This window comes from Colletes gigas, unplaced genomic scaffold (assembly GCF_013123115.1).
Source record: "Colletes gigas isolate AHSC1104 unplaced genomic scaffold, ASM1312311v1 Colletes_gigas_Sc00027, whole genome shotgun sequence".
In the NCBI taxonomy this organism is placed as follows: domain Eukaryota; kingdom Metazoa; phylum Arthropoda; class Insecta; order Hymenoptera; family Colletidae; genus Colletes; species Colletes gigas.
Window position 1 is genome coordinate 604,461 of NW_025106656.1, and position 27,582 is coordinate 632,042.

Consider the following 27,582-nt stretch of genomic DNA (forward strand, 5'->3'; position numbering starts at 1 on the left):
TTGTTAATCGATTCTTGAACGAATCAGGGGCGCCTAAGGACCATTTCCAAAAGCGCCATTCGAACGTAAACGCCATTTTCAGCCTGCCGGAAGTAAGCGGCACGCGGGTCCACGTCGAATTCCGGATTGATCTCGAAAACACGAGGCAACGGGTGCATCACTATCATCTTCCTCTTTGCTAGAGACATGAATTGTGGCGTTATCTCAAAGTGTCTGCAAACCTGGAAATAAAGGAACATACAACGTTTTACGACATGTTGCTAGAAAAGTCACGGCTAACAGACTTTGCCTTCGTTCTTCTAATTTTTAAAGATCTGTAAGGACGAATTGTAAGTGGATACTTAAAATTTGTTGCTCTTTGTAGTTAAAGTACACGCCAGTAATTTCTGTACATACCTTTTTACCTTGAAACAATCGATGGCTTTTCAGCCACGCAATTAAAATTAAAAAACATCCATTTGGGATAATCGGAGCCATTTGACTACCATATAAACGATACGAATAAAAAATGTAAAAAGCACGGTGAATTTTGAAAACTTTAAATCGTGGAATACAGTAGAGTCTCTTACGATAGAGATATTTCCTTCTAAAGACAACGCAGAAGTTGGAGAAAAAACTGTATACATGAGCTGACTTTAGTTGGAGCATTGTCTTCTATTTTTGTCCAGTACTGTATCTCTTTCTTCTCATACGATGAGATTATCAAGCAACGAAACCATTCAATTCCAAGTTAAATATCAGTGGGGCAGAATCCAATAGAAGCCCTTACCTGTTGGTATTTTTCCTTACTAGTGAAACGTTCCTTTTGAATGCGCGTCATGTAAAGGACGTCCGTGTCGGGAAGCGCGTCTTTGAGGGAGAAAAACCGTTCCTGAGGTATTCCACGTTCGGACACGTAATTCACCACGTGGGTTGGCATGCAAAGGCCAGGGGGGGACACGTAACGTAGCTCGACATTGTACAGCGTCAGCAACCTGTCTCGTAATACACACGTACAAGAGTTATTATCGATGTGAATCGAATAAAGATATGTCGGAACGAGGACCCGAGACAAGGTTACCGATTTGTATAATTGTTAACCGACCTTGCGAGGGAATGCACTGTCCTGCCATGTTTCAAATCCCCAACCATTGTGATCGTCAGCCCGTTCACCGTGCCGATTTCGTCCCGTATCGTGAAGATATCCAGCAACGCTTGCGTTGGATGTTCACCGACCCCATCGCCAGCGTTCAACATTGGCTTTCTACAGTGTTGCGCTGCTCTCTGTGCACAGATCGACACACGATAAGTTTGCTTGTTTTATTTCGTTGTCGCATACCATGCAACTAGATTTGATCAATTAATGCCCACCGATACTGCGCCTGGCTCTGGATGTCGAAGAACGACGATGTCGGCGTATCCAGCCATTACTGCTACCGAATCTGAAATACAGTAGAACTCCATTTGTGTAATCCTATCGATGGGCAAACAGTTCATATAATTGGCGAGTGTACGCAACAGGAGTTCACTAATAGCTAAATAGCTGAATTCGTATTTCTGAAATGATACTACAAAAGTAAATTGATAAGGAAAGTAATTGTCATATCGAACGACGATTGTATTTTGCTGAAAACTTTGTCCTTGAACCAGACACACGGGTATACGTCATATTTAGTGGTACGAAGGAGTTTAAAATTAGACGGGCCTAAAGATTGTAATTATTTTTGACATGGTGTATTGAACGAGAGAAGAATTTTATCACCACTGTGGAGGTGATGAACGTGGGTGGCAATCAAAAAGAATGGAAGGTCAGAAACAGTATTTTTACGTGGCATAATAAAGACAAAGAAGTACGAAAATATATTGGAAGAATGCTCATTGTCATTCATAACGTTAACCCTGGAATTATCTTGGCGTACTGCATTCTTTATTCATTTTTGCTTTATCTATGTATTTTCAATAGGTGACTTGAAATCTTCTGGCAGAGAAATATGTATCTAGGAACAGTTGATAATAGATTTATGTTAGCAAACTGATTTTTTTCAAACAATTAAATTTTACTTATTTTCAGAGCTGGGATACAGGTATATTGAATTCACCAGTATAGTGTTAATAAAATTTGTGTGTAGGCGTAGTATTGCAGGGTTAATGTACGATGAAAACACGATATTCTAACATGATAACGCTCAAGTTCACATTGCTGTTACTGCTAATGAGAACTGGTTTTGTGACTATTCAATAAAATAGTGAGATATATTTTTTGTTTTCTTTGCGACTACAACCATCCACGCGTGACTTGGAATTTCAACTTCATTCCACAAGGAAGGAGCCATGAAAAGTGCCACATTCCGACTGACGAAAACTCCAATCAATACATAATGCATACATGTATACGAAGATAGGATTGTTTTGATTTATCTTCTTTAATTTCACTTTTTTAATTAAGTGAACTGTTCAAAGTGATATTTTATATATTTTGTAAGCTAAAACCCGTACTTTCCACATAAAAAAAAAATATTATTTGTTGGTCAAGCTATTATATCCGAGGTATCAAAGAGATTACATACCTTCTAGAGATTCTCCTTTCTTCACCGACGACGTGGACTTGTCCATGTATATCACTCTACCTCCAAGTCGCTCCATAGCAGCGGCAAAACTGCAAGAAGTTCTCGTGCTGACCTCGTAGAAGATCGAGGCCATCAGTTTTCCCTGTTCGACGAAGACATTCGAATTGAGGACGGGTTCGCGGAAGAAAAATATTCGACGACGACGTTGTGAACGATGTTCTTACTCGTAAAATATGATCCAGTCGCCGTTCCTTTCTGATAGCATTGCGAAAGAATTCCGCGATATGAAAGAGATCTTTCAGTATTTCCTTGTTGAAAATGTCCACGGACAGGATGTTGTGCCCAATGAGACTGTGGCTGGTATGAACAGGTGGAATCGGTGTAACTAGATTCACAAAGAGATTCGAATTACTGTCGTTCTTATACTTCATCGCGCTACTGATCGGAAGGGGTGAAATAGCGCGTTGTGTCAGCGGAAGTTTCGTATGTTCCCGAGAATCCACATCCACTGCAAAGTGGACGTTCGATTTCTGTGAAGCTGGCTGCAATAGATACGCGTATGGCTCTGAAAGCAGAAGCAAAACAGAAACGTTGATACAGGAAAGAAACGCTCGTGGTCCATCCGTTCGTTTAGATAGAAAAATGATTTCGTACCATTTTGTTCGTCTTCGGTCATATCCGTTATCCGTTCGGGGAAACTGTGATATTTTTCATAATTCGGTGACAATAGGCCATCCAAAGCCGAGCTCGGTCGACTGCTTACGTCGACGACCGGCGCTGTGCTCAAAAACGTCTGGTGCTTCATTTTCGCCTGCATTTCCCTGATGTCCTGCCCGAAGCCAGGATTCACCAGGACCTGTCCTTCAACGTAAGCGACCTCTCCTCTGAGAACAACTCTATGAACAGTTCCGCGAACTTTTGTCCCCGCGAACGGCGTCCACTTAGATTTGCTGAAGGGCATGGCTTTCGGAATAACCCACTCGTCGTCCAGATCGACCTCGATGTAGGTGTTCGGCTGATCCGGTATATTGAAGATCCGTTTCGGATTTCTGTAGAGTTTATCTACCACGTCCTGAAAAGATGCGCTAGCTAACTTTTATCATACTCGGCTGGTAATTGCGTAGGGAATAATAAAAGAAATTTCGTCGAAATTTGGATACATTGTTTTATAATATCGCAAGCATTGTGCAGAATGTATCACCAATGCTTATCTCGCAATATAAAGATATCAAAAACAATGCTTCTATGCAACATACCAGAGACGATACGATGAACGTATCAGTTTCAAATCGTAAATCAAAGTTCGCGTAAAAAAGTAATTGTTTCAAAGAAGGCTTTAATGTATCGCTTTAAGTATCAAACAGCACGTTTGATTTACGTTTATCATACGTTTTTGTTAATCTAAGTATACGTTGGAAAGTGATTGTTGAACGTAGCAAGTACGTACTTCCATCGTTATTTTTCCTTCGTGAACGGCGGTAAGCAAAAGCGGAAGCATGGTTTCGAGTCCGGGGAATCCGGGTGGCGGCTTTTCGCTGGATTTCTCTTGTATCGTATGCGGCGCTGGAAAGTAGAAAAACTCGTTTGACAAATGCGTCGCATTTTAGCATAGAAATTTACACCACTATATAGAATACCGATACTATACCTGCATATAGTAACCAGTTACGAGACAAGATCTGTTGTAAAGGAAAATAGAACAAAATTGTACACGGTTCAGTGAAGCCTATTATCCAATGACACGACATTTTCCCCAAGTGCATCGATGGACTTGCAAAGTGGAATTGCACTTTTTTACAATGGCATATTTGCCATTTAAATGTTTCCTTTTCTACTAAATCGATTCCCTGCTAAGGAAGCTTTACATAATGGTGAGTTGAGGTCATTGGCTTGAAAGATTTATTTTAATCCAATGCGAAAGTATCGAAAAGATAAAATTGATACATTTAGACTTAACGCGTAACAAAAATAAATATTTAAAATTTCTGTGTGCAAGTTCGTTGATCTTCAGAAATCTATCCATGGTCCTCCATCCTCTATCCTCTTGGGTCCAAGTAAAAGACGAGACGTAAATTTCAAATAAGATTACCGTGATCCGTCGCGAAGCAATCGATCGCATCCAAATTTTCCCAAAGAGCTTGCTGGTCTTCCTTAGTTCCCAATTCCGGCCTCACTTGACCTCGTCCGTGACCGATGCGTTCGAGATCCTCCTCGCAGAGGAACAAATGATGAGGACAGACTTCGCAAGTGACCGCCATTCCCTGAAGTAACAAACACGCGAATATTGTTTCGACAACGTGCGACGTAGAGAAATTGTGAATTAGTTTGAAATCATCAAATACTACGCGAGAGTAGAATTCATAATTCAGAAACAGTTCGTAAGGAAAATTTCCGAGGATGAAGAAATATACAAAGATAGTCTCTTTGATATGTATGACGATAAAATAAAACTGATATTTGTATATTTGGTTAACGATAAAAGTATAGAGCTAATGCGTGTACGTAAATTCACCTAATGAAAAAGTTACCATCTATCTTTTTAATCATTGATACGCACAACTTATGTTAATTAATTAAATAGCGCTACAAGCGTGCTAAAATTGTATCGTTACTTTCTATATAAAGAAATAAATGTATCGATACATGCACATCGTCGGTGATAGCATGTACAGTAAGTACAATGCCGAGGAAACGTTTATCAGTAGTTTCAACGAGTTGGTAAATAATATTATCGATGTTAACGAAATGTTCCCGGTAATTTCAAGATGATAGAAAATTTCAATTATAGAAAATAAAGTGTAATCGGTCATTTACTTTCTCTTTAGCGGCGCGTATGATTTGAATCTCTTCCTTTCGCGCCACGTGACAGACATGGATGGGTCGATTGTGCAATCCGGCCAGCAAGAGGATGGCGGCTGTCGTTTGACCCTCCGCGTGCACGCAAAGGGGATACTTCTTCGGCCAACTTTGAAAGTGCTGCAACGGATAAGAAGTTTAGTTGCCGGTTTATCATAGAAATCTAACGTTTCGTTATCTTCCGCGCAAAGGCGACCGTTATCTAAGGAGTATCTTTAGTTTTCCGTGAACGTGGGATTATTACATGGGGGAGTACAGCGATTGTTTTGATCAGTCAAAGCAGCGCAGACCTACTTTCGATAATTTTTCGTTCATTGTACATTACCTTAATCCATACGGTGAGATCGGTTAATCGGAGCGTCGTAAACGTCTCGTTCAGGTACATCTTCAGTCCAGCTGCCAATGGCGCCAATTCCGGCGTTATACTGTAATTGTCCGACGAAGCACCGACAAAAATCCCATAATCGCATCTCGCGTTAGACACAGCGCGCTAAGGTATCACGAGAAAAATCGTTAACATATAGAGGAATACGATTTTTGGCAAACGATAAGAATGTCGTAAATAAATATTGAGAAAACTGTAAGGTGCAAAGGCAGTAATGCTCGTTGGATTCTTTTAAGATTTTTTCTATATGAAAATTATTGACGGATGAATTTCAAATTTTCTGTATATTTACTTACGTTTCAACCAAACTCAGGAGATCCATTAAATTCTATTAGCGATTCGCTTTTTAAAGAGAATAGTTTCTTTAATAACAATGAAAAAACAAAGTTCTATGATAAAAAATCTAAAGTGAAGTCCAGTTTCATTCAGTATGGCCTTGTAATCAACTGAGAGCTTATCAGTAGAGGAAACACGTTCGACGGACTGTTTATATAGCTTAACTAATATATGATATTCTGAATAGCACAGATAGAAATTGTGGTACTTACCTCCTTGGCCAGGGAGAATGATTGATGATCGACGACTGCTGGAGTGGTGTTTGGCATCGCGAAGATCATCGTGATGCCTCCGGCGAGAGCGGCAGCGGTGCAGGAAGCGAAGTCCTCTTTGTAAACCGCGCCAGGATCGCGCGTGTGCACATGGACGTCGATGAGACCAGGAAGTTTGATCATCGTTCGCGACGATACGCAGTCTGTGTGGGTTTTCATGCGAGGTGCATGACCGCCAAGCATCCTCATAGCCTGCGCAAAAAGACGTCAATGAACAATAATTGCGTCAGTTCTTGGTACAATAAAGATCGCGATTGATAAGGTGCATGATACGAAATATGAAACGCCTTTAACGCTGACAGGGCCGTCGATGAGTCTTTACAGACCCGGGAATTAAGTATTTTTTCTCATCCATGTAATCCCCTAATTATCCACAACAACGTGGTTCCCTATTGCTTAGAATATATATATCATGGCCGATCATCAATGTTCTCGAAATATATGTCGTCGATTACGCGATAAGACCGATTTATGTGTGCCACATTATATACGTAGAGTCGAAAACGTTATTGTTCTACAGTTTGTATGTATCGATCTATCTATGAAATATAAATTTTCAAGCAATCAAGCATGAATTCAAGGTTTTTATACTGTTTTATAATCAGATTAAATTATAAATTTTATAAACTTTATCTATACCTAACCCAGACCTAATTAAAGGAAATACAGCATTTTAATGAAACTAGTGTTGGTAAGCAATTCATTATAAGTACTTGGAGGGAGCGATTCAAGTTTTTTAAAATCTCAGACTGCTCTATCTTTAAAATGTTTCAGCTATTTTCTATTTCACGCGTTGCACGCACGAGGCTTCTATTACAACACTTGCCCTAATCAACAAAAACGAGACACGTGTGGCGTAACACGTGTCGATTCATCAGCAGTGAAATATTTTCCTTCCTTGCACATAGCATAATGAACTTTGAAACTGGAATACCTATCGATTAACAGGTAACACGATTACACGCATTCTGTAAAGATAAGCTATTATCAAATAACTTTCCAATGTATCATTAGCATTGGAGTTAGCTTCGTCGGAAATAAATTTTATTTAATTGTTTAAACGCGGGCATTCTTAAGGTTCGCACCTTAAAGAAAGCATATAAATTATAGTATTTTATTCGTTTCCCACAAATTACCTACTTACGCTGTCGAAGTAGACATGCCCCTTATAAATTATACTTTAGCAGACTCCGTACTGATCGAAATCGTACTGCGCCAGGTATTTCTGCATCGTAATTTGATTACAGGGTCTAACATCGTTCAAAGATTGACAGAATTCTAGTCTGAATAGAAATTTCGAAACACGAATGAAGAATAAACAACTGCTTATTCATCGCAAACTCATTAAATGAAAAGAAAAGTTTGAATTGCCGGATGAAATATTTGCTATACGCTGATAGTATTGGTAATCTATTCGGATAGAGTATTGCTCATCTCTTCGATCGTCGTATATCGAATGTTATTAACTCGTGTCGTACTCACTTCGACGAGTAATTTCGCGCATTTGACGTCCGTGACCAATGGAACGGAATAATCGACAGCGAGTCTTCTCGTACGATATCCGTGCGTCATAAAGTTGGAGACTCGTCGTGCACCACCGTTCCGCATTGGCAAATTTATTATAAGATCGAACTGTTTTTTCGAAAGAAAATCGGCCAAATGACGAAGTTCGCTCGGACTGGAATCTTCGTTCATGCTGATATTCTCGAACGTCCATTGTACTGGTTCCACCTGTAATCAATGGAAATGATTTTCTTAGGAACATTTTATTCCAATAAATTATTTCTCATCGAAGGATATCAAGACTTTCGAGACTTATCGTGACTTCCAAGAACTTCTGTTACCGAATAATGTTCGAAGCGATTTAAAGAAATCACATTGTCGAATATTTTTACTTTTTTCAAGACACACTACGTTCGAACACTCGTCGCTACAGCGCAGTCTCCGTCGAGCATTTGAAATCGTTGCTTCGCACCGGAAGTGGTTTGCTACCACTCCGGATGGCAACATTATTTTGTCTGATGATTAGATAATGATCGGTCTATTTTTTGAAAGCTTGTTCTTATCGTTACCATCAACGCACAAGTCCATCAAGCTCTGCACACAACGAAATAATTACTTAAAACAAATGTCCCTGTTATTATAAACAGTTGACCTTTATTATTGATTTTAAACATTTTGTATATTAATTTCGTACATTAAATATAATTTATCGCGTAACAGCAGCAGCAATTATTCTATAGTGATTTCGAAACATGAAGCTACAATAATATATAATTATTCTAAACAGCAATATCAGCTGGTTATGCAACTATGACTGTTCCGAGGTATGATTTCACTACCACTAAGTATTCCTTTAATTTAAAGTTAATGATATATGCTCATATTAATACGATATTTCTATCTATCCAAGAGTATTTTGTTCCCAAATTACGTAAAACCAAAATACCTAACAGTGTACCAAAGCAGCTTATTCTTAGTCTGTATTCGTTATACTCTTGTTTACCAGTCGAACATCGTGTTAGTAACAATGGACTAGTAGTTTAATTTTCATCGATGAATTTTAAGAAGAGATTGTTAAGTCGATAGAAACGATACATTATAATAATTTCAAAATTAAACCAGAGATGTCATATTTCTTCGACGCCGTTGGTACGTGCAGCGTCGGGGGCTTTGCACGTGAAGCTGTGAAAACGTTATCGCAAGGGTACACCTCGACCATGGTGCGGCGCAGCCATGGTACTAGTACAAAAGCTCTTCCGCTTCTAAACTCATTCGTCGATAGCTGATAGTAAAGCACAGATTAAAAGTGTTCTGCCCAGCGTAGTTCGATAACAAGATAGGTAGGTATTTATCGGCAGCGGTTCCCCGGGGACGGATCACTGTCTAATCGATGAGTGTCGAATACGTGTCATTTCGCGTTCAAATAAGTCATGTTCGCGCAAGTTGACGTCTCCACCAAGCCTCAGGATCAAAAAATTTCACGTCGTCCGTCGTAAAACCAAACGCGATATAGCTATCGATGCGAAACAGTTTTTAGAAAGCCGGTTGTCGTCGCAGATTTAGAAACGCGCGATGGGAAACGCCAAATCGAAAAGCAAGAGAGGCTCACGGATGAAAGTGTATGGGAAAATTGGACGCGACGGCCAGTATAAGACCCCGTCGTTGTCGAACGATGATGAATACGAGGATATGGAGATGTTGTTGCTGAAGAGGGCGATCGAAAGGAACCCGGAAATCTTCGTGCTGAACAATCTCATGATGTGCGTTCCGTTCTTCCGGAATTACGAAAAGTATGATGTCTTTGGTTTTTCTTCATTTTTCGCGACCACCGATATTTATTAATATTATACAGTTCGATAGGGTTATATATCATCGAAAAATAATCGCGTATTCTTCACGGTAAGAAACATTCATCCACTTATACATACCAGCGATACCGATCATGATCAAACTCGTAATCTAATCTATACGTTTTATCCCTAGTATGACAATCTCGGGAATTTTACTTTTCGGCTAACAATAAATTTGTATTCTCGACGTTATAGATTCTCCGTTTGTGATATCTTTCTTACAATGTCACTGTCAACCTTATATATCCGCTACGACCATTTGAAATAAGACTTTCTTTCTTCGCGTTTACTTGATGTTTTTAAAGAAATAACCGATCGAATGCAGTGAATAAGAACCGAATCAAAAGTAACTAGCAAAAGAGATTTCATTGTAGAAAGATTCACAATTTTTTAAATAATTGCAACGTCCCGTTCATGGTAGTTCTTTTCTACTTAAACCGAACGGTGGATAAAGAGTTAACGTCTGAAGTCTTTCAGGGAAATTGTGCACGTGAAGAAGTCGTTGGTGTCGGCGCGCGAGGCCCAACTGAACAAGCATTTGTCACCGCAGAAGCACGTTTTGTTGCCGGACGTTCTTCAGGAGCATGTCGCCCAAACTATCGGTTTTACTTCGTCGAGACAAACTTTTCGCACAACTATCGAGCCTCTTCAACCGGTGCGAATCTACACGGTCCACGATAACATCGAAATAACGGAGCAGCAATCGCTGTACTATAGTATCCTAAACGATTCGACGTCGTACAATATATTGTTGAAACCCACCGAACACCAAGGTAAGAAACAGCATGTTTGTTTCGAATCTTGTCCCTCGAGTTGCTATAAAATTACCCCCATCGTTTCCTGAAACTTCTACAGAGCATACTGGTTACTTTGTTGTCAATTTTGAGTAAGAACGGCACAAAACTATTATTTTCTTTTTAGTTAGCCAGAAGTGTATACTGTTTTTGCCATCGATCGATAACAAAATTTACTATACTTCATGGTATGTTGTAGGAATTTAACGATTGATGTATGTCTGCCGCAAAATAAGAAAAGTTAAAAAAATATACGCATGTTTTATACATTCCTTCTATAATTTGGAATAAAAACGACGTTCGGTTCGAATCTTCGGTTCAAATTTTAAAGTTTAACGCTATTTATCGTATCATTTTGTCAGTCCTTTTGACGAAACATCTTGATGTCGCCAGGATATGTTCAGCTTCAACTTCAGGAAACCCCGAATGACACGTCCAAAGACGATGGGATGGATCTGTCGTCGATAGCAGAGAACGACGACGAAATTAACAGTGACGAAGACAGCATTTACGGGCCGAAGGTACGCCTGAACATGCTCCCGTTTCGTGGACACAAACATGGAGAAATGAGATGTCGCATGCAGGCGCACTCGAGATCCCTGCCGAATCTGCACGACGAGATCGAGGCCATAGCGAACCGGAAAGCTTTTTCGCGCTCTACTCGTAACGTACACACTGACGTCGATTCCGAAAACGCAATGTCGATAGTGAACCAAAAACATCGAATGAAAAGGGCCCGGTTTAAGATCGAGACCCCGAAAGGTGACCGAGAGAAACAACAAGTCGAGAAACAAACGCCGCGAACGAAAGCTCAGGGGTCCGCCAGTCTAAGTCTCACCAGCAGCATCAGTTCCGGGTATCGGTCCGACAATTACACGATGGACAGCGACAGCAGCTACAGTCGAAATCAGAGTGTCAAGGCTGAGAAAGTTTCGAACGACGAGGAGTCGTATGAGCATTACATAATGTCCGCGCAGCTTCCGAGACATTGCTTCAAGCGAGTGACTTACACGGCGGACGGCCGTGTGTACGATCCGCGAGAAGAGAAGAAACAGCTGTTGAACAGCAAACAACGTAGGATCAAGTTGGCTCTGAGACGGCACAATTACGATTTGTTTTACGTGAGCAGTACCGTGTTCATGCAGCATTTCATAAATGTTTTCGTGGCACGGTTGGCCAAGTGTTTCGGCTTCGATAAGGAATGCCTGGAGGACGCGAGACGCGAGGGATGCATCGTTTACTGCGACAGAATCCTGATCTCGAACGCGTTCAAGCACAGTCGCATAGAACAGTACGAGATCATACCGTCGGTTTGGCTGCAGTGGCCCAACTGTGCCCAAGAATGGCTGGACAGGCCGCGCAGCACGTGGCCGGAATACTCCGACGTCGAGAAGATCAAGAAGTACGGATGCTACGTGGTGCCGGAGGGTTTCGTGCCGAAAAGAGGAAGCAGCAATCTCATCGAGGACCTCGAATGGCAACTGACGTTTCCCGCCGGGGAACGATATCTCGAAACCTGCATGACACAATCCCAAGTACAAGTGTACTTCATCGCTCTTATGCTTCACAAATCGTTCATGAGACCCATATTCGATACCATGTTCGGTCTGACCACCGCCCACATCAGGCACAAATTGTTCTGGATGATCGAGGAGAACGATAGGCCGTCCAAGTGGCCCGACAACAGAACGGGCGAATGTTTGTTGTCGTTATTGGACTCGTTGTATCACGGCGTCAGCCAAAACGATCCTATACTCAGGGATTACTTCATCAGAGATAGGAATCTTTTTCAGCGAGTGCCAAGCGAACATCTGTTGCACACGCAAAAACAACTGAAGCGTATTCTCGAAAATCCGGTGATGTACGTGTTCCACGCGATGGAGAACATTCGATACAGCGACAATTTCTTCCCGCGTTTGGACTACGAAGGGCTGCTGAGAATATTGACAACGGACTCGCTGTCGTTGATCAATCCGGCATTGAGTCGATACGTCTCGAAACCAATGCCACAACCGAGCAAGGAACGAGCCCAGGAGGAAAACAAATACGACAACACAGGATTCTGGGACCACCTTAAAAATCAACGACAAACGCATCCCGTACGAACGGTTACCAATAAAACGCTTATTAATACTCGCAAAGCCACGGATTCTATAATTGAAATTTCGGTGAGTTTCGTTTTACGATAAACATCGTTATCGTTCGAAGATCGAATTCTTTTTCGTAAATTAAACATTTCCAAATCTTATTTAGCGCGATGACTTCACCGATTCTTTTCGTTTTTTTGCTTTTATCGACTTCTCACCTGGGATGAGGAAACGCGTTTCATCGCGACCACATCATACTTTGCGATCGATAAGAATCGGTACAATTAAATTAATCTCCGTTCGTCTATTCTAATCTTATCTACGATACACTAGCGATTACAAAGAAAGACTTAGTTGATACGTTTTCAGACACGCTGTGCCGAGCTAGAGGGTCCAAGGTTATACATACTGCTTGACTTCTTCATACGGCATTTCATTAAAATAGCCGAACGGTGTAATCAGTACGGTGATGTTCGATTGAAGGACGTTTACCTCCATCAAGCCGAGCGGCTGTCCACTCTTCTCTTCGAGATCAAGAGATACAAATCTGACGCCAGAGCTTATTTCGATAAGATCAAAGTCATTAGGAAAAGGAGTACCACCATGAATAACGATCCGCCCGAAACGCCCAGGAGAAACCAGGAAATGGCCATATTTGTGTCGCCGCTTAGGAATCGTTTCATGGAGGAAATTGCGGAAGAAACGTCGAATTCGCCGAATACGAAGACCGAGGAGTCGCAAGTCGTAGAGGCAACAGTTCACGAAACGCCTCAGAAAACGGACAAACAGCCCCCAAAAACTACGAAAAACAAGATTCCACAGGCTTCGAAAACGAAGAAAAGTTCAAATTTGAAATCAAAAACAGCAAACCCTCCAAAAGTCGTGTTGTTCGAGCCGGCACCCGAAAAATTGCCGGACAATTCCACGTACATTTGAAATCGTGCTACAAAACGTAAATTTCAAGAAACGTTTGAGAAGCAACGAATCCATTGGAAACATTTACCATTTAGTTCTATTGTTCTATATTGCCCGATGATCCGCTAATAAATTTCAAGCGTTAGGAATACTAACCTAGTACTTTATTAGTATTTAACATTATTTATACTCGAAAAAGACTGAACGCGTTCCTTATTTCGAGACCTAGTAAAACGTATGAATTCTAGATAAATCGTTTGAACAATGTTCTTGACATTCATGTGTTGGCCGTGTGTAAATATTTAAATATACTTTACGTTTATAAGATTTAATAGTTGACTAGTAAGAATTCCCCTTTCACTTACCATGACCCCATGCTCGGTGTAAAAGTCTGCGGTTCCCATGCTCGCGTACAATTTGTATCCCATTTTGCAAAGACTGCGAATAGACGGTAGCAATTCCATTTTATGCTGAAATCGGAATACATAAAATAGGAGGATCGTTCGATCGATGATATCGAAAACGTTGAACGGTGAAAATCTTACTTTGAAACTTCCCACCGAAAGCAGGATTCCTTTCTGCGGTATGTGAAAACCGGTGCTCATCATTCCCTTCAAGTAAGCTTCGTACCGATTATCCCCGAAACAAGCGACTTCTCCCGTTGAAACCATCTCTACGCCTAGCATAACGTCAGCACCTGCATACGTTTCCCAGAAAAATTGCGAATTTGTTATTTTTAGCGCTCGGTATTAGAAATTGCTCAATATTTTACAGACTTGGTAAATTATTACCAGCAAGCATATTTAATTATAACGTTTTATAAATAGGGTGTTAAAACAAGGAAAAAAATCTTAATAAACGTGGGTCCAAATATCATTAGTTCTGAGATACAAGATGTTTTCAACTACTTATCGAGTAAGTCGCTAAGTCAAAATAAATACAATATGAATCGATATAACGTAGTTGTACCGATGTCATTAATTCCTTGATTTTCCTTTCCATTGACTCTTACCAGCAAGACGCGAGAAGGAAAATTGCGGGACTTTAACACCGACTTTGCCACAACCAGCGAGGATGTCGACAGGATCGACGGGCTCTCCAACGATCAATCGCGTGGCCATAGCCACGAAATCGTGATCCAACGTTTTCGAAACGAAAGGAAACGATCTTGATACCCGGACGTTGCATTCGATCACTTTCAGCTCATTGTCCTGTCGAAATCAAAGCGATCGAGGGATAATACCAGTCGGTTTATTGATTTTTGTACGAAATCTGTTTTAGGAGTTATTATCATGGACAAAAATTTGAATAAAATTAAATTAAAATAAAATGGGCGTAAAAATGTACGAAACACTGTTATCGTTGACAATTATTTTTGGGCATTCTTTATAGCTGTGTGCAGTACCTTGGCGATTAGTTGCATGTTGAAAGGACCCGTTACGCAGAGGGACGCGGCAACGGCTTTCGATATGATTTTTATTTTCGTCAAGGTTTCGGCATTGATGTCCTGCGGCGGAGTAACTAGAGTGGCGTCGCCGGAATGGACACCGGCATTTTCAACGTGTTCCGAAACCGCCATGCAAAGTATAACGCCATCGTAGGCAACCGCATCCACGTCTATTTCCTTCGCCTCGAGAATAAACTTCGATATAACCACAGGGTGTTCTTTGTTCACCTTGCTGGCGCTCTTTAAATAGGACTCGAGATCCTGGTGTGAGTGAGCCACGTTCATCGCGGCGCCGCTCAACACGTAAGAAGGACGGACCAAACAGGGATAACCGACTTCCTCGCAGAACTCGATGGCAGACTTCAAATTTGTCAGTTCTTTCCACCTAATATTATTGATTACATTATGGTTGATCTCACTGGCGCTTAAGAGACAAGAGTGTTAATGGAAGTTGAGCATCAGACTTTATTAAGTTTTTAACTTGCCTAGGCTGTGAAATTCCAATACCGTCTAACATGCGTGAAAACTTGAAACGATTTTCAGCACCGTCCACGGACTCTGGCGACGTCCCGAGTATCCTGGCCTGCTGTCTGTGAAGATCCATAGCGATGTTGTTCGGTAATTGCCCGCCCATGGATAGGATGATACCTTCCGGACATTCGTGGTTGTAAATACCCATCACAACTTCGAAGGAGATCTCCTCGAAATATAATCGATCGCATATGTCGTAATCGGTGCTGACCGTTTCCGGATTGTAATTGACCATGATGGTCTTCTTTCCTAAATTTCGTAATTCGCGCAGACAACTCACGGCGCACCAATCGAATTCCACTGAACTGCCAATACGATACACGCCGGAACCTGCAAAGTTGCGACTTCCAGGTAGAAGAAAATTAAACATAACTTAAATATTTGTTTCTGGTAATAATAATACTACACATGGACACTCGTGAATAATATAATTGCAGTGTGTGTGTAATAGAATAGTACTTCTATACCTAACAGCGATTTAAATTAATGACGTACCGATTACCATCATGTATCCACCAGGAAATTCCACGTCGTGCGTAGTACCGTTGTAAGTTAAATAAAGATAATTGGTCATGGCTGGCCACTCTGCAGCCACCGTGTCTATTTGCTTCACCCATGGCCATATGTTTCTCTCCTGTCTCTGTATCCAAATCGCCAGCTCCGAGCTTTTAACCACCGCGGCGATTTGTTTGTCCGAGAATCCGATTTGCTTCGCCCGCAGCAAAAGGTCGTGCGACAATTTCGTGAGGTCATTGGACTCCAACAGAGTGTAATAATCGATAATGTTCTTCATCTTGTGCAGAAACCAACGATCGATCTTCGTCAAATCGTACAATCGATCGATCGTGTAGCCAGCCTTCATAGAAGCTGCAAGGACGAACATCCTCTTGTCAGTCGGTTTTTCCAATTCCTCGTCATTAGGAGCTTTCACGTAAGGATCGAAACCGTTAGTATTCTCGTCGACCATTCTCAGAGCTTTCTGAAAAGCTTCTTCGAATTTGCGACCGATCGCCATCGCTTCCCCTACGCTCTTCATAGAACTACCAATCTGGAATCAACGAGAACATAAGCCTATTTTGCGCCTGTCTCGTCCATGTCCGTAACTCAGTATTTACCACATTCATCAAAACATTCGTTGTATTATCAACAACAACAAAGATATTTAAGATGCTCGAGTTAAGTATTTACATTACCTTTGTGCTGACTCGGTGAAATTTGCCGAGATCCCATCTTGGTATTTTGACGACACAATAATCGAGGCTAGGTTCGAAGCATGCCGTGGTTTTCCCGGTGACGGAATTAGTGATGTCTGGCAACGGAATACCAAGAGCTAACTTAGCAGCCACGTAAGCCAGCGGATATCCGGTTGCTTTGCTGGCTAGGGCCGAACTTCGGGACAATCGTGCGTTCACTTCGATGATGTAGTATTCTTCGGAGTTCGGGTTCAGCGCGTACTGGATATTGCATTCGCCGATGATACCGAAATGCCTGATGACGTTGGTAGCCGTCGTTCGAAGCATATTATACTCCTTGTTGGACAAAGTTTGACTCGGAGCAACGACGATCGATTCACCGGTATGGATGCCGAGGGGATCGACATTCTCCATGTTGCAGACCGTGATGCAGTTGTTGTACGCGTCACGGACGACCTCGTACTCGACTTCCTTCCAACCCTTCAACGACTTATCGATGATCAGTTGGTTCGAATGAGAGAAAGCTTGCAGCGCCAGAATCTTCAATTCTTCCTCTGTATTCGCGAACCCGGACCCCAGACCTCCAAGGGAGAATGCTGCTCTAGCCATGACGGGATAACCCAATATCTTGGCTGCGTCTAATGCCTGTAAACGGTTTGTAGATTAAATTCTGGTACCTGTGACACGTGACTGTTACTTTGGGAGTTATTTAAATTTAGTTTTCTTTTCGTTTCACCTCTTGAATAGAGAACACCCCGGCACTTGGTGCAACCTTCTCGTTGATCTCACTGATCTTCTCCGTAAAGATCTTCCTGTCTTCGGTTTCTATGATCGACTGTATAGGCGTTCCCAAGATTTTCACGTTATACTTTTCGAACACTCCATTCCTTTCTAACTCGATGCCGCAGTTGAGGGCAGTCTGACCGCCGAACGTCAAAAGTACGCCATCGGGACGCTCCGATTGTATTACCTGGAACGGAAACCGTGCAAAAATACCGGTTTTTATCCCAAAAGGAACACGAAGTTCAATTGGTCAGAACTTTAACCTGTTAGATGGACCTCATACGACTGAACATGGCTTAGAAAGGCATTTATCTTACAGGAAAATGTGGACAACGTCGAGTCATTTTTGTTCAGTTCTAAGCCTTTACGAAAACTGAGTAAAACGTTTGATCTAATAGAACTCGAAACTCCTTCGAGGAATAATCTTTCCTTCTCCAATTTATACCTGCTCCACGTATGTTGGTATAATCGGCAAGAAATAGACTTTGTCGGCCATGCCCTTGGACGTTTGAACGGTAGCGATATTGGGATTGATGAGGAGAGTTTGTATGCATTCTTCTCGCAGCGCTTTGATAGCTTGCGATCCAGAGTAATCGAACTCGCCCGCCTGACCAATACTGAGACCGCCCGATCCCAAAATCAGCACCTTCTTCGGTCGAACAGCGATACCAGGGTTATCAACGTGGAAAGTCAACCTTTGGTTCAGCCTCTCCTTGATAGACATACTCGGTTTCTCATTTACACTCTCCTTCACAGCCTCTAAGAACACGTCGAATAGGCATTCCAAATCTTCAGGGCCGGCATTGTGCTCCGGATGAAACTGAACCGAGAAGTAAGGCATGCTCGAGTGCACGACGCCTTCGTTGCTGTTATCATTGGTGTTGGTGAATAGAGGTTCCCAATCGGCTGGCAACTGACTAGCATCGACCGCAAATCCATGATTTTGCGATGTCATGAAACAACGTTTGGTCCCGTGATGAGTGACAGGTAAATTGTGACCTCGGTTACCGTACCTGTAAACAAATTTATGCAAAACTTAATGTCGCGGAAACACGAGGGCAATGCCGCTTTGCACTTGACAATGTATCGTTGAAGCAACAAGTGGCAAGGTACGTACTTCATCTTATATGTAACGCAACCGGCTGCGATGCAAAGCAACTGATGGCCAAGACATATGCCGAAAATCGGTTTTGTACTGCGCGAATTGAGACAACTGCGAATATTGTTCACCGTCGCTTTGCACATGCTAGGATCCCCTGGTCCATTGCTGAGAAATAAACCGTCGTACTCGATCTTGTTAAAGTCGAAATTCCACGGAACGACGTCCACGCGAGCACCTCGGCGAATCAAGCACCTCAATTGGTTGTACTTCAAACCACAATTCACCACGCATATACGAGGATGACCATCGGCATTTAACGTTTTCTTGGACTGAAATTTAATGTTTTAACATCAGGTTTTCTGAGCAAGAAACCAGTTCCCGCAGAGAAGAAACAATTCAAGGTACAGTATTGTCTCTCTATAGCCGCGCGTGTCGGGACCGGGCGCACGCAACTTGAGAGACGAGTAGTCTATTCGGCTTTCTTTGATTTCACGCTCGAGCGTTCAAGGGGGATGGGGCTCGTCGACTTTTCTTCGGCTTTCTCTTTGATATTCGATACCCGATGTCGCGGCGCGGTGATTACAAACGAAGTAGTGGGGATAGCTTCGCGTCTATAGAGAATCCGAAAACGCGCGGCTATAGAGAGACAATACTGTATCTCAATATGTGAAAAAGTTTTCTAAGCTAATTTGTGTTCGACTTTTTAGCTTTTTAAGTCTTTCCGCTTCTGATTTTTTCGATTTTAACCTTATAACGTGGCGCATAGAACGATATGATAGGAAAGAAACAATAATGTAATCCAAATTAAACATGAATATTTACAACAGTGGTTTTCTAAGAATGAAAAAAGTACGAAGAAAATTTTTACGCCAGAGATAAACGTAAATTAAAATGATATAAGACAAATATACTTTAATAGTTGTTATACTTTGATAAATAATATATTATTATACAAAATTATACCATCCCATTTTTAGAAAATATTGCGGTGGAGCGTTAATCACGTCAAATTATGTCATAACGCACCTTAGAAACTTGCTCCACGAGATTCAACTCGTTAGAATTCGCAATACTAATAGGGGAGAGTCTCCCTGTCAAGAGCTGTGGCGTTTCACTCGCCACGAGTCTGGCCGATATATTGCCCTTTTCGCGAATAATTTTCGTTAAAGCTCTAGTATCTACTTCGCATATGCCAGGAATTTTCTGTGCTTTCATCCATTCGGATAGTGTTTTCGTTCTCCGCCAATGACTCGGAGTTTCGCATATTTCACCGACCACCAGGCCCGCGGCCCAAATCCGATGCGATTCAAACCAGCTGTAAGAAATAGACGATAATATTACGACAATGTAATACATTCGTGACGATTTAGAGTAATATTGTGAAAATTTAAGGCCTTATTACGGGATGCCTCTGTCTAATTTAATCTTTTTCTTTCATACGTATGTACGTTATTCAATAAAACATTATGTATAAGTTCTATATTCTCATACAATATCTGATTAAATTTTGAGCAAAATTGATTCATGTTTAATGATACCTTCTATAGTTCTTCAATTTTAAATCTTGAATAGAACTCAATTTTACGTACAAAAAGTTAAATGAACATTTCCTAATAAGGAAAGAATTAAATGAAATCTTATATTATCAAAATAATGTATTTGGTATATCTCTGAAAATATTGTTGTTTATAGAGCTATTACTTTCAATTAAAATAGCATTAAAGCAACGTGACAGAAAATATTGTAACGTAATCATCACGGTTAATTTTTTCGAAAATGCAGTTTGAGAAACACTGTCTGAATGATTTGTTAAACATGTGCGATCATTCGGCGACACCTATTCTCGAACAAACAGTAGCAACACATTTATCAATTGCATGACAGTGCCAAATATTTATAAAACTGATTACATTAATCTAGAGACGACATATAGATAAAGTCGGTAAAAAATTCGATCGAACATTTAATTCGTTTCTTCGATCGTCGCGCGAATCGCAACTGTTTATTTCTAGATTACTAGGCGTACGTTTTTAAATCTTACTATGAGATATGGTTTTCGTCTTTCTCGTCGTGGAACACGCCATAATTTCCGATCAGCGGATACGTGAGCACTAGAATTTGAGTGTGGTAGGAAGGATCTGTAAGCGACTCCGTGTAACCCACCATACCGGTCTGGAACACTGAAAAAAATGTATCGCTGGAAACAGAGCCTATTTGTTACGTATAGATATAATGCCCGTTCGAACTCTAACGTAACTTTCGAAACATTGGTGTACACAAAAGTTACCTTGCTCCGAATCTACTCCCGAATCTGCTCCGAAATGGAGAGTTACCTTATTAAAAGTCTATCGACGACTCAATTTTCATCTAACCAGTCGTAAATCGATAAATATATCAAAATGATTGCAAATCAAAATTATATCGTACTTTTCTCAACTTGATTGCGTTAAATACCAAAACGGAGCAGACTGGTCTATGAACTTTATTATTATTCCTATATAGGAATCATTTCTATATTTCTATATATATATTAATATTATTCCTATATTATACTATATAGCATATTATTCCTAGAGCAATACATAATTCTACAAAGGTATTTTTACAAAAGGTCAAGAAACTTTCTACAGGCTTTGAATTCGAGCGTTTATCTTCGGTACAAAGATAACTAACACGACAGAAGTAAATGCAACTGTCAATGGCTCGTATATGCAAATCTTCGTATTAACGTGCAGAGTTACCCCATGATTGGCATACTTGACCGCCGGCATTCGGTAACGATGCTCCAAACAAGTCTCGTAATCAACACTAATCGGCGGTAAGTGTATGTACATTAAACCCACGTGGTCGGTCGAACTGAATAAACTTCCATGTTATTTACATTTCCCGTATGTATGTAGACGCGTGGTCATGCGGAAGCCACGAATCGTTAATATCGTTGCGAGCAGTACGGCCATTGACTTCTCGAACAACGATACTCCTGGTCGTTGTACGACAATGTTGGAATTAAATGCATTGATTGGGAAGAGCACACTGATCGACTTGTGGGAAAAGCTCTACATGTGCTCGTCTGTCCGCCAGTGGCGCAAAGAGCGGAACACGTGCTCCTCGATACACTTACCGAGTTCTCCTTCGACGGAAACTGGAGCACCAAACAGTTTTCCTGGAATAACGGTGCCATCCTCAAACCAGAGGAAGCCCATTTTACAAGTATCGTGAAAGACAAATATCGTCTATTTTCTTAGAAATGCAAGGTGGTCACCGATACGAGCACACCCTCGACCCGGCAGACACTGTAGCACCGTAAGCCGGGAACACACCTAATACAACATTCGACTACTGCGATCGCGCAGAACTGCTCGTAGCGCCACGAAACTTCAGTTCCAGTCGATAGGTACGCCGTTACTCAACGCTTTCAATGGAACAGTTCAGTACAGGTCACGTGGTTAATATCAGCTAGACATATTGACTTTTCCTTCGGCTAAACCAATCAGTGAACACGCGCCATCTTGCATGACACCCAGTTTGAATTTCAATCTACCGTTTCGAATGCAGAGTTGGGCAAAGTTTTATTCGAATAACGGCTAACCCATCAAAATTTATACATTAATTATCCGTTATCGGACAGCTTTATGTAAAAAGGTGGTGAATAGCTGTGCAGCTAGAAACAAAAATATTTCTCAGTTTGTCTCACAGCTCCTCTCTACTCGCATTTGTTCTCATCACTTCACTATAACCGTTGTTGTATTTCTAAGAAATGGCACCCTGTGCACGTACGTGCTGCAAGAAAAGAGATTTTCTGCGATTGTTGACTTTACCGATTTCAGTAGATCAGTTAACTATAGTTCCCAAGATCACCGTTTTTTAAGATCATCGGTATTTTAATTCGTTTGATACCAACAGCTCGCATGTCGCCGCCATGACCGACCGCGGAAAAGGTAGAGATGGCGATACCAAAGGCAAGAGATGCAAGCAGATGTTGCATCACAGACGAGGTATACGAGTAGACCTTTTACCCAATGTATTTTTTCGAGCCATTTTTCTGGGGTTCTAGAGCCCCATGCCATTTTCGTGACACTCGCAACAGTATCAACAGATTTAGAAATCAAAATCACCTCCGAATTTTTCGCTCGGTATGGCAATTGTTCGAACTGATGTACAAAAAGAGACGTATTAACAAAAATTAACGAATAGAAAATGAGTAATACTACAGATACGGAGGTTATACATATGTGTATTGATAAATCTAAAAATCGATTCATAACAGTGTTACCAGGCGGCAGACCGGTGCCCAGGGTAAGTTTACCCCTCCATTTACGCACACCAATCCACAACCATGTGTACTTGAGCTTAGGCGCTTTGGACAGCTTCGGGAATTCAAGAAAGAAGGCCAATGTGAGTCTTTCTTTCTTGCTTTCGAAACAGTTGAAATCCGATTTGTGTCAACCTGCATACGATTTTGAGTCTCAACCCATGTATACCTAATACACATAAACGAGGTAAAGAATAGACCTATCGTTAGTGAGATGAACGCTATCGCTGTACCACGAGTGTCTTATAACATGAAATACACTCTTCCAAAGTGGAACAAAATGTTAAAAAGATCATGTATCAAATTGTAAGGGGATCCTCGTAAGAAGGCTTTAATCTTCGTAATGGTTTTAATGGATCGATGATCAACAATGACTAGCTTATGGTCACTGGTGGTCAACAGTGAGGTTGACATTAAGATCAGCGGTCCAGTGAAGATCCAGAAATGGTCAAGAGGTGGGACCTATCGAAATAGTTTCTTTGTAGACAAGACAGTCTTACCTGTTAACTTTAACTTTGGCTCTGATTAGTCTCCCCACCCTTTCATCACCTTAGACAGATAAGCAGGGTCACTGCGAAGAATTCTTCAGTCTCGTCGCGAATTCGGGAGTGTACAAATGGCCAGAAGAGTACCGGGTACCGCTGCTGACCTCTGCCGGCCGCTGCTGACCACTACTGGCCAGCGCTGACCATGGCTGACCAATACTGACCAATACTGACCAGTTCTGAGTAGTGCTCCTACCACTACTGACCACTACTGACCAGTGCCGGACGGTGATGACCAACGGTAAGAACTGTTTAAAAATTCTCTCCCCTCTTCTATTCTATCGTTTGATGCCAATTTCGCTTCAATGAACTGACTTTGCCTTGCTTGTCTAACTGATGTTGCTATAATATGAATATTTTCTTACTTTACAGCTGGCCCAGTGGTAACTACCCTATGTACTGACAACAAGTAGTAAGTCCATTCCACTTATTTATATTTTATTATTTTTATTTGTTTGTTTGATGTGAATCAACTTTATTTATCTATCTGATTTTAATTGGTTATTATGAATGTTCCTTTTCTCTGTTTCTACTTTTACATTGTTTTTCGAATTTATGTGACTGCTTTGATATGTATAATATTGCAGGATATAATAATATAATATTGTTTTCAATCACATACTATATTTGTTTCTATACAATTTCATCAATTTTTATTTTTACGTTCTTGCTCAAATTCTCGTAATATTCTACGGAGGTACTTTGGTTGAGTAGTTTGGTTGGGTACTTTGGGAGGTATTTCGTTTGATTGTTTGGTGTCGATTCAACTTGGTGTCTCGATCCCAGTTCCTTTCATTATTACGAATGTTCGTTTTCATACCATATTTGTTTCGATGACTCTGATCAATATAAGAATGTTCGTTTTCATACGAATAACATTGTGTCGATGCATATATCATATTTGTTTCGATGACACTGATTGATATAAGATAGGTGATACATCATTTTTAAGTGTCTATTAAATTTCCTACCATATCTTACTAATATAAATATGAGTTTTGATTTCAGTTTAAATTTGGATCAATTGCAAGGGCATCGAGGGAGAATGCCTCAACCGCCGAGGGACTTTTAATTCCAAGTTGATTAGTCTTAAGCTTCGTCGCGAGTATTAAAATTAACGTCGAAGCCTTCTTTATTATACGTATCTCCGCGTCCTACCAAGCAATTATTCAATAAGTAGCTTGTCTCTCGCTCGTTCCCTCGTTCCTAGCTTCGGTCACCGCTGTTTCATCGATTGAAACATGTGATCGGCCGTGTAGCTGATCCGAAAGATCTAATCGCCTTCCCTTTGGTAGCTCGATCGAGGGAAAATGGTACTTTGCTGGAAGGTGTGGAGTTTCCGTATTCTGCGGAAACGCACACCTTCCAGCGAAAGTCGACACTGTTTCAAGTACTCTCTCTATGTCAGACAACTTGAGTCGGGTCCTTCGGGCTCCCGGCGGGTTGCGTTGGAGAAATGGAGACCTTCGATTCGGAGTCGCAGATAACGTCCGTTATCCTATAGAGATCTAGTTAGCAAGGGCAGTAGGTTCGATCCTCGGATCCGCTGCACGGTTCAGCGTCGCGTCGCGTCGCTTCGCGTGCCCCTCAAATTAACTTCGTCCCTCTTTTTAACCAAATAATTGCTTGGTGCAACTGAACCAGAACATCCAAGGAACTTTGTTTCCTTCTATCGTCCGAATTTTAGTTTTAACTTGACTAGACTTGAGCTTCGACGTTAATTTTAAGTCTCTCTTGTATGCGTCTCCCAAAATTGCCAAGTAATTATTTAACAAGTAGCTTCTCTCGACTCGTTCTCTGGTTCCTAGCTTCGATCACCACTGTTTCATCGATTGAAACATGTGATCGGCCGTCCAGTTTGTCCGAATGATCTAGTCGCCTGCCCATGATAGATCAATTTCTAGAAATAGAAATCAATCTACCAAGGACAGTGTTGATTCGATCCGAAGATCTGCCGCACGGTTCAGCATCGCGTCGCGTCGCGTATTCCATAATTTATCTTCACCCCTTTTTAAACAAAATAATTGCTTGGCAAAATTAAACTAGACTTAAGCGTCGACGACTCCCTTGTATGCGTCTACGTATGTGCCAAGTAATTCTTTACCACCTAGCTTCTCGTTCACCCGTTCTCTCGTTTCTTGTTCCGGTCACCACTGCTTTAATGTAGAAAGCAAGTGATAGGCCGTTTAGCTGGTCCGAAGGGTCAGTTGCCGTCCTCTGGCGAGACGATCCAAGGGAAAGAGTATTTCGGCCACAGAGGGGAACAGATACTGTTTCTGTCTACGGTAGCCCCGACACACGCTCCCTCTTTCTGTTAGACGTCCCGAGTTGGGTCCAGCTGGCTACCAACAGGATGCGTGAGAGAAAGGGGGAACCTCTGTGTCGGGTGCGTCGATTCGCTTTCCCTTCGATCGGGCTTGCCAAGAGGCAACGGAGTTGATCCTTTTGGCCAGTTACTCGGTTCGTGTCGCGTATCTCGTTCCTTGCGTCGATCACTGCTGATCGACATCGCGTCGTATCGCGTCGCGTCTCCCTCGATTTACCTTCACCCCTTTTTAAACGAAATAATTACTTGGTACAACTAACCTAGAAGATCGAAGGAACATTGCTTCCTTCTATCTCTCTAGTTTAGTAATCTAGCTTGTAAGAATGTAAAAGTGAGATCGATGGAACTTTGATTCTATTCATCTCTCTTCGGGTCTTCACTCGCAGCAACCTCCACGTGGTGAGACCTGGTAATCGGTGTTACACACGATAGAAAGTTCTTCTTCGTGGGTGACACCGAGCTAATGGCTGCGAATTTAGAACTGTTTCCTAAGATATAAGAGAAAATTATACTGCCTAAAGTTTTGTAAAATTTGAGAGTGTACAGGCCTTGAATTCTGACACTTCGATATGTTTCCTTGTCAGTAACATGAACTCGTTCTTTGTCTTAGTGGCTATTGTCAGAGTGAATCATTTGCAAGTTATGTATGTACAATCTCGTGTATCAAATGGTATGCATTCACCAATTATAAACTCACTATTTTTTGTTTATATTATTTCGATTCTACTTATTAAAATTATTCTTCAATTCTTTCCACATTTTATTCAAAGCTGAAAGAAAAACGAATACAATTTACTCTGAGCATATTCGGTAAATTTATTTAAGTAGTACTCTAACAAGAAAGTATCAAAATATTTTTAAATAAACATATACTTTCTTGCATTGGTATGGACGTATCTCTATTTTTGATACACAATTGCACATAAGATGTAATGTGGAAACTCTGGGTAAAAATAGTTGCAACTTATTTTTAATAGAAATGCAAATGCCTCAAATAAGGTATACCTCGTCTGTGGCGAAAGGTCTGCTCGTATACCTCGTCTGTGCTTGCATTCCACCGCCGTGACCGACCGCGGGAAAGGTAGGTATCGATATATATCAATGTCCAGAAAATCGATGCATATGATACCGGAAATAAAATACATCGATATTAATAATATCGCGACAATGCTAAATCTTAGTTTGCAATGTAAAAACTTTCTTGAGACTTAATCGTCTCGATCAATCGCTACAGATCTGGTCACTGGAACCGTATCTTCTTATTATTAATATTATTATTATGATCATCATTTGCTTTGAGTAAACCGTGTGCAAAAGGGGAGATCTCGTTACGTGCTTCGATAAAAAGCACACGCACCGAGTTCACACTCTGCAAAGCCGAGTTTTCCCATACCGGGGAACGAAGTTTTCCAAGAACGTCGGTTTTCTTTTCATCCTATAAATAGATGGGCATTAATAGCGGCCAGGTGACGCGATGATTCACCATCAAGATTTTCTATCGAGACACAAAAGCCAGCCGCTAGTCCCATTCTAATCCGTGCGTCGGTTAAATCTAATATTTGCACGATTTTTCATTCTGGGTGCCATCAGAAACAGATCCATAACTTTATCGACTAACGCGAGAAATATAATTGGTCGTGCTCAACTCAGTCGTCGTTGCATAATTTGTGTCCACGAAGCAGTTGCGTAACGTTGAACTATTCAAACGACGCACCCTGTCGGCTTACGTCGATTAAAATCACGATCAAAAACACAACGATCGAGAAAAATGAAAAGAGAAATTGTAATCGTCGATCCAA

General features: G+C 41.2%; 2 protein-coding genes across 3 annotated transcripts; one reads left to right on the forward strand and one right to left on the reverse strand.

The window, feature by feature from the left end:
- Nucleotides 1-8: 8 nt before the first annotated feature.
- LOC122401733 (CAD protein) lies at nt 9-21,871 on the reverse strand. The gene is made up of 26 exons (XM_043404065.1): nt 21,722-21,871; nt 20,642-20,780; nt 19,627-19,915; nt 18,616-18,929; nt 17,944-18,511; nt 17,452-17,685; nt 16,716-17,360; nt 16,018-16,570; nt 15,477-15,852; nt 14,950-15,376; nt 14,557-14,755; nt 14,090-14,241; nt 13,910-14,014; nt 7,878-8,126; nt 6,336-6,587; nt 5,728-5,892; nt 5,361-5,522; nt 4,636-4,807; nt 3,994-4,109; nt 3,201-3,618; nt 2,771-3,111; nt 2,547-2,688; nt 1,351-1,421; nt 1,085-1,263; nt 770-974; nt 9-221 (listed from the first exon to the last, which is right to left on the reverse strand). Exons 1-26 carry the CDS (start codon nt 21,801-21,803, stop codon nt 24-26), a joined length of 6,753 nt encoding a protein of 2,250 aa, XP_043260000.1. The 5' UTR covers nt 21,804-21,871; the 3' UTR covers nt 9-23.
- On the forward strand, nt 9,347-13,833 carry LOC122401734. Of its 2 annotated transcripts, XM_043404067.1 has the most exons (5): nt 9,347-9,688; nt 10,226-10,521; nt 10,936-12,710; nt 12,999-13,398; nt 13,452-13,833. In XM_043404067.1, the coding sequence occupies exons 1-5, from the start codon at nt 9,471-9,473 to the stop codon at nt 13,583-13,585; spliced, it is 2,823 nt and encodes a 940-aa protein (XP_043260002.1). In that variant the 5' UTR covers nt 9,347-9,470; the 3' UTR covers nt 13,586-13,833. The 2 variants fall into 2 exon arrangements, with proteins under 2 accessions (XP_043260002.1, XP_043260001.1); XM_043404066.1 differs by having other exon boundaries at nt 12,999-13,833.
- Nucleotides 21,872-27,582: the final 5,711 nt, after the last annotated feature.